The 11,895-nt window shown below is 39.3% G+C and overlaps 1 protein-coding gene across 2 annotated transcripts in view; it reads right to left on the bottom strand.

Annotated features, from left to right (window-relative positions):
• Positions 1–6,476: 6,476 nt before the first annotated feature.
• Positions 6,477–11,895, bottom strand: part of LOC117325903 (neurogenic locus notch homolog protein 1-like) — a 43,119-nt gene continuing 37,700 nt past the window's right edge. For both annotated transcript variants that reach the window (XM_033882408.1, XM_033882409.1), the window contains exon 15: positions 6,477–7,190. In XM_033882408.1, the coding sequence (XP_033738299.1) occupies positions 6,598–7,190 (593 nt within the window). In that variant the 3' untranslated portion in view covers positions 6,477–6,597. The remainder of the gene's footprint in view (positions 7,191–11,895) is intronic.

Genomic DNA, 11,895 nt, shown 5'->3' with positions numbered 1-11,895 from the left:
AAGTTTCATTGTCATTTACCGTCTTAGGAATCTTGTACCAGAAGGTGTATATCAATACATACAGAGATTTTACATACAAGAGTCAGTAATACAATACACACAAGGACATGGGATGTAATACACACAAGGACGTGGAATGTGATACACAAGGGCGTGGAATGTAATACACAAGGACATGGAAGATGTATATCTACAACAGAATTGATGTAATACACAAGACGTGGAATGTAATACACACAAGGCCAAGTGGAATGTAATACAATCATAACGGACATGGAATGTATACACACTAGGACATGGAATGTAATACACACAAGGACATGGAATGTAATACACACGAGAACGTGGAATGTAATACACACGAGGATGTGGAATGTAACACACACGAGGACATGGGATGTAATACACACGAGGACATGGAATGTAATACACACAAGGACATGGAATGTAATACACACAAGGGCGTGGGATGTTATACACACAAGGGCATGGAATGTAATACACACTAGGACATGGAATGTAATACACACAAGGACATGGAATGTAATACACAAACAGGACATGTGGAACAAGTGAAGTACACACAAGGACATGGAATGTAATACACACAAGGACATGGAATGTAATACAACGAGATGGAAGTAACACAAGGACATGGAATGTGATACAAGGACATGGAATGTAATACACACAAGGACATGGAATGTAATACACACAAGGACATGGAATGTAATACACACAAGGACATGGGAATGTAATACACACAAGGATGTGGAATGTAATACACACAAGGACATGGAATGTAATACACACAAGGACATGGAATGTAATACACACAAGGACATGGAATGTAATACACACAAGGACATGGAATGTAATACACACAAGGACATGGAATGTAATACACACAAGGACATGGAATGTAATACACACAAGGACATGGAATGTAATACACACAAGGACATGGAATGTAATACACACAAGGACATGGAATGTAATACACACAAGGACATGGAATGTAGTACACACAAGGACATGGAATGTAATACACACAAGGACATGGAATGTAATACACACTAGGACATGGAATGTAATACACACAAGGACATGGAATGTAATACACACAAGGACATGGAATGTAATACACACAAGGACATGGAATGTAATACACACAAGGACATGGAATGTAATACACACAAGGACATGGAATGTAATACACACAAGGACGTGGAATGTAATACACACAAGGACATGGAATGTAATACACACAAGGACGTGGAATGTAATACACACAAGGACGTGGAATGTAATACACACAAGGACGTGGAATGTAATACACACAAGGACATGGAATGTAATACACACAAGGACATGGAATGTAATACACACAAGGACATGGAATGTAATACACACAAGGACGTGGAATGTAATACACACGAGGACATGGAATGTAATACACACAAGGACATGGAATGTAATACACACAAGGACGTGGATGTGAATACACACAAGGACGTGAATGTAATACACACAAGGGACATGGAATGTAATACACACAAGGACTGGAATGTAATACACACAAGGACATGGAATGTAATGCACACAAGGACACTGGAATGTAATACACACAAGGGACATGGAATGTAATACACACAAGGACATGGAATGTATACACACAAGGACAGTGGAATGTAATACACACAAGGACATGGAATGTATACACACAAGGACATGGAATGTAATACACACAGGACAGTGGAATGTAATACACACAAGGACATGGAATGTAGATACACACAAGGACATGGAATGTAATACACACAAGGACATGGAATGTAATACACACAAGGACATGGAATGTAATACACACAAGGACGTGGAATGTAATACACACAAGGACATGGAATGTAATACACACAAGGACATGGAATGTAATACACACAAGGACGTGGAATGTAATACACACAAGGACATGGAATGTAATACACACAAGGACATGGAATGTAATACACACAAGGACATGGAATGTAATACACACAAGGACATGGAATGTAATACACACAAGGACGTGGAATGTAATACACACAAGGACATGGAATGTAATACACACAAGGACGTGGAATGTAATACACACAAGGACATGGAATGTAATACACACAAGGACGTGGAATGTAATACACACAAGGACATGGAATGTAATACACACAAGGACATGGAATGTAATACACACAAGGACGTGGAATGTAATACACACAAGGACATGGAATGTAATACACACAAGGACATGGAATGTAATACACACAAGGACGTGGAATGTAATACACACAAGGAAGTGGAATGTAATACACACAAGGACATGGGATGTAATACACACAAGGACATGGAATGTAATACACACAAGGAATGAATGTAATACACACAAGGAAGTGGAATGTAATACACACAAGGACATGGAATGTAATACACACAAGGACGTGGAATGTAATACACACAAGGACATGGAATGTAATACACACAAGGACATGGAATGTAATACACACAAGGACATGGAATGTAATACACACAAGGACATGGAATGTAATACACACAAGGACGTGAATGTAATACACACAAGGACGTGGAATGTAATACACACAAGGACATGGGATGTAATACACACAAGGACATGGAATGTAATACACACAAGGACATGGAATGTAATACACACAAGGACATGGAATGTAATACACACAAGGACGTGGAATGTAATACACACAAGGACGTGGAATGTAATACACACAAGGACGTGGAATGTAATACACACAAGGACATGGGATGTAATACACACAAGGACAGTGGAATGTAATACACACAAGGACATGGAATGTAATACACACAAGGACGTGGAATGTAATACACACAAGGACATGGAATGTAATACACACAAGGACGTGGAATGTAATACACACAAGGACGTGGAATGTAATACACACAAGGACATGGAATGTAATACACACAAGGACATGGAATGTAATACACACAAGGACATGGAATGTAATACACACAAGGACGTGGAATGTAATACACACAAGGACGTGGAATGTAATACACACAAGGACATGGAATGTAATACACACAAGGACGTGGAATGTAATACACACAAGGACAGTGGAATGTGATACACACAAGGACAGTGGAATGTAATACACACAAGGACGTGGAATGTAATACACCACAGGACATGGAATGTACACACAGGACATGGAATGTAATACACACAAGGGACATGGAATGTAATACACCAAGGACATGGATGTAATACACACAAGGACGTGGAATGTAATACACAACAAGGACCGTGGAATGTAATCCACACAATGACGTGGAATGTAATACACACAAGGACATGGAATGTAATACACACAAGGACGTGGAATGTAATACACACAAGGACATGGAATGTAATACACACAAGGACATGGAATGTAATACACAACAGGACATGGATGTAATACACACAAGGACAGGGATGTAATCACACCAAGGACGTGGAATGTAATTCACACAAGGACGTGGAATTGTAACACACGAGGACATAAGGAATGTAAATACACACAAGGAACATGGAATGTAATACACACAAGGACGGTGGAAATGTTAATACACACAAGCAATGGAATGTAATACACATCATGACATGGAATGTAATACACACAAGGACAGGAATGTAATACACACAAGGAAATGGAATGTAATACACATAAGGACATGGAATGTAATACACACTAGGACATGGAATGTAATACACACAAGGACATGGAATGTAATACACACAAGGACGTGGAATGTAACACACGAGGACATGGAATGTAATACACACAAGGACATGGAATGTAATACACACAAGGACGTGGAATGTAAGACACACTAGGACATGGAATGTAATACACACAAGGACATGGAATGTAATACACACGAGGACATGGAATGTAATACACACAAGGAAATGGAATGTAATACACACAAGGACGTGGAATGTAATACACACAAGGACATGGAATGTAATACACACAAGGATGTGGAATGTAATACACAAGGACGTGGAATGTAATACACACAAGGACATGGAATGTAATACACACAAGGACGTGGAATGTAATACACACAAGGACGTGGAATGTAATACACACAAGGATGTGGAATGTAATACACACAAGGACATGGAATGTAATACAAACAAGGGCGTGGAATGAAATACACACAAGGGCGTGGAATGTAATACACACAAGTGCGTGGAATGTAATACACACAAGGACGTGGAATGTAATACACACAGGGACGTGGAATGTAATACTAACGAAGGCATGGAATGTAATACACACAAGGACGTGGAATGTTATACACATGAGGATGCGGAATACATATAAAATGGAATGTAATGATAATTCATACAACTATACTGGAGTAATGTAATGGACATGGAAGGTAATATATACATTGCATATGTACTGAACAAATATTACAGTCAATACAAAATATATAAATGATAGATACAGTCAATGACAGATATGCAGGTCCACATTGGCCCCGTTGACTTTAGAGTAATACTATATCACATTGAGATACATGTATCTGCAATATCAAGCATATAAATTACAAAATCTAACATCAGCATAATTAATCTGTATTTCTACCACAATTTGTCGGTGTTGTTTTACTCCGAAAACATCAATTAATCTTTACAACACTCGGAATGACATTCAGTTTATACACCACACCTGGACTAAACTGTAAATGCATTTTGATTGGCTGACACAGTGAACTTTGAGCGGGACTACTTTTAATCACGTGATTCATTGCGTTTTGATTGGCTGACGCCAGAAGGCCGCTTCACGTCGTCGCGGAAATGAGAGCACACAGAAAGAAGTTGTAATTGTTTTTCTAATATTTATTTTTAAATTTGATTTCTCTCATGTAAATGTTTTGAAGTAATGAAATTATTAGTTTCCTGATACGATTGGTGATAAATATTAACATTTCCACATATTTCTGAAATTGTCAGTTTTGCATATTAATTAGGGGCATTTCACTACTGGTCATAGTCATATCCGTATGCCCCAAACGATTCCAAATACAAGGTACATGGGGGTCAATTTATACTTATAGTGCCTTTTAAATATGGTAGAAACAGGTCAAACAAAGTCGTGCTTTTTGTATTATTTCAACTTTACAAAATAACATTTGCGAAAGCTGGTGTTATCCTATTTTTTGAAAAATAAATCAACTCAAGAGAAACAAATACGACATACAACAACCACTCGTTGTGTAACTTCTTTGTATACCGTATATATGCCAGACCTGTGATTTGATGTCTGGATCATATGTTTATACATCGTGTATATTGATACACTGTATATTTTATACACAGTATTTGTATACACTGTATGTTTGTACACCGTGTATATTTATACACTGTATGTTTGTACACCGTGTATATTTATACACTGTATGTTTGTACACCGTGTATATTTATACACTGTATGTTTGTACACCGTGTATATTTATACACTATATGTTTGTACACCCTGTATATTTATACACTGTATGTTTGTACACCGTGTATATTTATACACTATATGTTTGTACACCCTGTTTATTTATACACTGTATGTTTGTACACCGTGTATATATATACACTGTATGTTTGTACACCGTGTATATTTATACACTATATATTTGTACACCGTGTATATTTATACACTGTATGTTTGTACACCGTGTATATATATACACTGTATGTTTGTACACCGTGTATATTTATACACTATATATTTGTACACCGTGTATATTTATACACTGTATGTTTGTACACCGTGTATATTTATACACTGTATGTTTGTACACCGTGTATATTGATACACTGTATGTTTGTACACTGTGTATACAGTGTATTTATACACTATATTTTATACACTATATTTTATACACTGTATGTTTGTACACAGTGTATATTTATACACTGTATGTTTGTACACAGTGTATATTTATACACTGTATGTTTGTACACTGTGTATATATTGATACACTGTATGTTTTAACAGTTTGTAGTTTAAACACTGTATCTATTTATACACTGTGTATATAAATCATGAATGTATATACATCGATAAGTTTATATACTGTATAGCATATGTTGTATAGCACTCGGCATAATTAAAAATCATTTTCGTTGATTTAAATTGACTTGCTTGAAATCAAATAGAAACGCTGACTAGATTTGTAAATCTCATTTTCTGGTTATTTACCTCCATAATACGTACCCCTCCGATACTAATACCTGAGCAATGAGAACTCCGGTAACAGTTTTGGTAATATAGACTCCTGTATGTGAGTTACATTTTCAACATTCATTTCATTTACATTTCAACTTCAGTGTCTGGTGTTGAATATTCCTTTTTGTCGTCTCTTCCATTCTAACAGCAGTACATACATTCACATGGATTTCTCCGAAGTTTTTATTGTCCATATACTACATATACGCGTATATTTCATTTTCATGAATATGGACATTGGCAAGGGAATTAGTGGTCATACTTCACCTCTTCGTTTATAGAGTAGCTACATCGGAGGGGGTGATGATGGGGGTGAAGGTGGTGTTTCTGATTTGGGTGAAGGTGGTGTGTCTGATATGGGTGAAGCTGGTGTGTCTGATTTGGGTGAAGGTGGGGTGTCTGATATGGGTGAAGGTGGTGTGTCTGATTTGGGTGAAGGTGGGGTGTCTGTTTGGGGTGGAGGGGAGGGAGGGGTAGGAAGGTCGGCTTCAGTGTCCTGTTGTACAGGCGGAGGGGCCACTAATTCTTCAGGTGTTACAGGAAAGTTTGCATCGTCGGAGACTTGTTGTACATCTGATGATTCTTGGTCAACTTCAACATCATCAAGTGTGGGCCCCTTAGGTCCCACATACACCCCTCCAGGGCCACCTTCCTTCTCTGTCGGCGGTAAGTACTTGCTAGCGGTCTTCATTTCTCGCGACTCTCTCATCGGTTCATCTGGATCATCCTGCTCTGCTGAATTTTCTCTGTCTTCTGGCTCCTTTCTCTCGCTATCTGGCTCTGGTTTCATCCCATCCTCTATTAGGGGTTTTGTTTCACTCACATGAGATGTCTGTAATGTAGTTTCCGACACAACTGCTACCTCGTGTGGTCCGGTACCTGTAACACGTTAGCAATTGTTTAGAAGCTTCATCATCCACAAGACATCAGGTGTTTGATGTTTTCAGGACGGAAAATGAGTATTATTTTTTGCCTTTTTCCGCCCATTTCATATTGTTGTATTACCAGTTAATGCATTAAAGATGAATTCCTGATTATTCATGTTTTGAGAAGAAGTTTAAAACAAAACAAGAGGCCCAAAGGGCCGTAACGGTCACCTGAGATTTGAAATATTTCAGTTAATCTAATTGACCCTTTTTGGCCCCACCCATCAGTCCTTGGGGTCAGTCAGGGCCAATATGTGCATATCATTAAGCTGTCATCCCATGCTGATAATTTTAAGAAAGTTAGAATGAATTGCAATAGAAATAAAACAAATGATTGTCAAAAATATGAATTCCCTATATAAACTATAGCAAAGTTTACCCTCTCCCTAGGAGCAAACATGAGACCCCAGGGTCATGAAATTCACAATTTAAGTAAAACACCATGAAACCCTTCCTTCTATGAAAAGTATTTCATTCTATCTTATATAGGTATTGAGAAGAAGATTTTTGAAATTTCATTCGATTTAACCCTTTTTAGCCCCGCCCATCAGCCCCTGGGGGTCAGTCAGGGCCAACATATGCATACCATCAAACTGTTATCCCATGCTGATAACGTTGACCAGGTTAGAATGAGTTCCAATACCAATCCAACAAATAATAGTCAAAAATGTGATTTCCCTATTTAAACTATACTAAAGTTTACTCCCCTCCCCAGGGACAAACGTGAGACCCCAGGGTCATGAAATTCACAATTTTGGTAAAGCACCACAAGACCCTTCCATCTATGGAGAGGTTTTGATTCTACCAAATATGAGAGTAGAGAAGAAGATTTTTGAAATTTCAGTCAATTTGACCCTTTTTAGCCCCGCCCATCAGCCCCTGGGGGTCAGTCAGGGCCAATATATGCAAACCATCAAACTGTTCTCCCATGCTGATAATGTTGACCAGATAAGAATGAGTTCCAATACAAATCCAACAAATAATAGTCAAAAATGTGATTTCCCTATATAAACTATTGTAAAGTTTACCCCCTCCCCAGGGGCAAACGTGAGACCCCAGGGTCATGAAATCGACAGTTTTGGTAAAGCACCATAAGACCCTTCTATCTATGGAGAGTTTTTGATTCTACCAAATATGAGAGTAGAGAAGAAGATTTTTGAAATTTCAGTCAATTTGACCCTTTTTAGCCCCGCCCATCAGCCCCTGGGGTTCAGTCAGGGCCAACATGTGCATTCCATCAAACTGTTCTCCCATGCTGATAATGTTGACCAGGTTAGAATGAGTTCCAATACAAATCCAACAAATAATAGTCAAAAAGGTGATTTCCCTATATAAACTATACTAAAGTTTACCCCCTCCCCAGGGGCTAATGTGAGACCCCAAGGGTCATGAAATTCACAATTTAAGTTAAACACCATGAAACCCTTCCTTCTATGAAAAGTATTTGATTCTATCTTATATAGGTATTGAGAAGAAGATTTTTGAAATTTCAGTCAATTTAGACCCTTTTTAGCCCCGCCCATCAGCCCCTGGGGTTCAGTCAGGGCCAACATGTGCATTCCATCACACTGTTATCCCATGCTGATAATGCTGACCAGGTTAGAATGAGTTCCAATACAAATCCAACAAATAATAGTCAAAAATGTGATTTCCCTATTTAAACTATACTAAAGTTTACCCCTTCCCCTGGTACAAACGTGAGACCCAAGGGTCATTAAATTCACAATTTTGGTAAAGCACCATAAGACCCTTCCATCTATGGAGAGTTTTTGATTCTACCAAATATGAGAGTAGAGAAGAAGATTTTTGAAATTTCAGTCAATTTGACCCTTTTTAGCCCCGCCCATCAGCCCCTGGGGTTCAGTCAGGGCCAACATGTGCATTCCATCAAACTGTTATCCCATGCAATGTTGACCAGGTTAGTTTTGTTTGGTTTGGTTTATTTTGTTTAACGTCCTATTAACAGCTAAGGTCACTTAAGGACGGCCTCCCGTGCGTGCGCCATGCATGCGTGTGGTGAGTGCATATGTGTGTTTTGGGAGGCTGCGATGTGTTCGTGTTAAGTCTCCTTGTGATAGGCCGGAACTTTTGCCGATTTAAAGTGCTATCTCACTGAAGCATACTGCCGAAGACACACAGCAGCACACCCCACCCGGTCACATTATACTGACAACGGGCCAACCAGTCGTCCCACTCCAAATATGCTGAGCGCTAAGCAGGAGTAGCAACTACCATTTTTAAAGACTCTGGTATGTCTCGGCTAGGGGACAGAACCCAAAACCTTCCTCACAGCGGTGAACGCTCAACTAAAGGCCAAAAGTGAGGCATTGTCAAGGGAGACATTAGGAAGAAGAAAGTTATCAAGAAAGAAGAGAAAAGATAAGATCCCAAGTTTAGTCGCCTCTTACGATCATGCCATGGGGGCAGCAGGTACACTTCTTACGCCCTACCTGCAGGGCAAGACCAGGTTAGAATGAGTTCCAATACAAATCCAACAAATAATAGTCAAAAATGTGATTTCCCTATATAAACTATTGTCAAGTTTACCCCCTCCCCAGGGGCAAACATGAGACCCCAGGGTCATGAAATCCACAATTTTGGTAAAGCACCATAAGACCCTTCCATCTATGGAGAGTTTTTGATTCTACCAAATATGAGAGTAGAGAAGAAGGTTTTTGAAATTTCAGTCAATTTGACCCTTTTTAGCCCCGCCCATCAGCCCCTGGGGTTCAGTCAGGGCCAACATGTGCATTCCATCAAACTGTTCTCCCATGCTGATAATGTTGACCAGGTTAGAATGAGTTCCAATACAAATCCAACAAATAATAGTCAAAAAGGTGATTTCCCTATATAAACTATACTAAAGTTTACCCCCTCCCCAGGGGCTAATGTGAGACCCCAAGGGTCATGAAATTCACAATTTAAGTTAAACACCATGAAACCCTTCCTTCTATGAAAAGTATTTGATTCTATCTTATATAGGTATTGAGAAGAAGATTTTTGAAATTTCAGTCAATTTGACCCTTTTTAGCCCCGCCCATCAGCCCCTGGGGTTCAGTCAGGGCCAACATGTGCATTCCATCACACTGTTATCCCATGCTGATAATGCTGACCAGGTTAGAATGAGTTCCAATACAAATCCAACAAATAATAGTCAAAAATGTGAGTTCCCTATTTAAACTTTACTAAAGTTTACCCCTTCCCCTGGTACAAACGTGAGACCCAAGGGTCATTAAATTCACAATTTTGGTGAAGCACCATAAGACCCTTCCATCTATGGAGAGTTTTTTATTCTACCAAATATGAGAGTAGAGAAGAAGATTTTTGAAATTTCAGTAAATTTGACCCTTTTTAGCCCCGCCCATCAGCCCCTGGGGTTCAGTCAGGGCCAACATGTGCATTCCATCAAACTGTTATCCCATGCAATGTTGACCAGGTTAGTTTTGTTTGGTTTGGTTTATTTTGTTTAACGTCCTATTAACAGCTAAGGTCACTTAAGGACGGCCTCCCGTGCGTGCGCCATGCATGCGTGTGGTGAGTGCATATGTGTGTTTTGGGAGGCTGCGATGTGTTCGTGTTAAGTCTCCTTGTGATAGGCCGGAACTTTTGCCGATTTAAAGTGCTATCTCACTGAAGCATACTGCCGAAGACACACAGCAGCACACCCCACCCGGTCACATTATACTGACAACGGGCCAACCAGTCGTCCCACTCCAAATATGCTGAGCGCTAAGCAGGAGTAGCAACTACCATTTTTAAAGACTCTGGTATGTCTCGGCTAGGGGACAGAACCCAAAACCTTCCTCACAGCGGTGAACACTCAACTAAAGGCCAAAAGTGAGGCATTGTCAAGGGAGACATTAGGAAGAAGAAAGTTATCAAGAAAGAAGAGAAAAGATAAGATCCCAAGTTTAGTCGCCTCTTACGATCATGCCATGGGGGCAGCAGGTACACTTCTTACGCCCTACCTGCAGGGCAAGACCAGGTTAGAATGAGTTCCAATACAAATCCAACAAATAATAGTCAAAAATGTGATTTCCCTATATAAACTATTGTCAAGTTTACCCCCTCCCCAGGGGCAAACATGAGACCCCAGGGTCATGAAATCCACAATTTTGGTAAAGCACCATAAGACCCTTCCATCTATGGAGAGTTTTTGATTCTACCAAATATGAGAGTAGAGAAGAAGGTTTTTGAAATTTCAGTCAATTTGACCCTTTTTAGCCCCGCCATCAGCCCCTGGGGGTATTCATACCATTAAACTGTTATCCCATGCTGATATAATGTTATTAAGGTTAGAATGAATTCCAATACAAATCCAACATATAATTCACAATTTTGGTTGACTTTCAGCCATAGTAACTTTCTGCCAAATTTCATTGAATTTGGTAAGTGGTTTTGGAGAAGAAGTCGAAAATGTAAATAGTTTACGGACGCACGACGCACGACGGACAAAAGGCGATTAGAATAGTTCACTTGAGACTTTGTCTCATGTGACCTAAAAAGTCGACAATGGGCAGGCGAGGTGAGCTAAAAATCTTCTACTTTGACCTTAATTAATAATAAGGATATTGATTTGATTGTGGATGAATCCGAAATTTGAAAAATAACACCATAACCTTTGATATTGAGCCCATAGCTTGTTAGGCTGCCTGGCC

This window comes from Pecten maximus, chromosome 4 (genome assembly GCF_902652985.1).
Source record: "Pecten maximus chromosome 4, xPecMax1.1, whole genome shotgun sequence".
NCBI classification, from domain to species: domain Eukaryota; kingdom Metazoa; phylum Mollusca; class Bivalvia; order Pectinida; family Pectinidae; genus Pecten; species Pecten maximus.
This window is presented reverse-complemented; position numbering and strand designations above follow the sequence as displayed.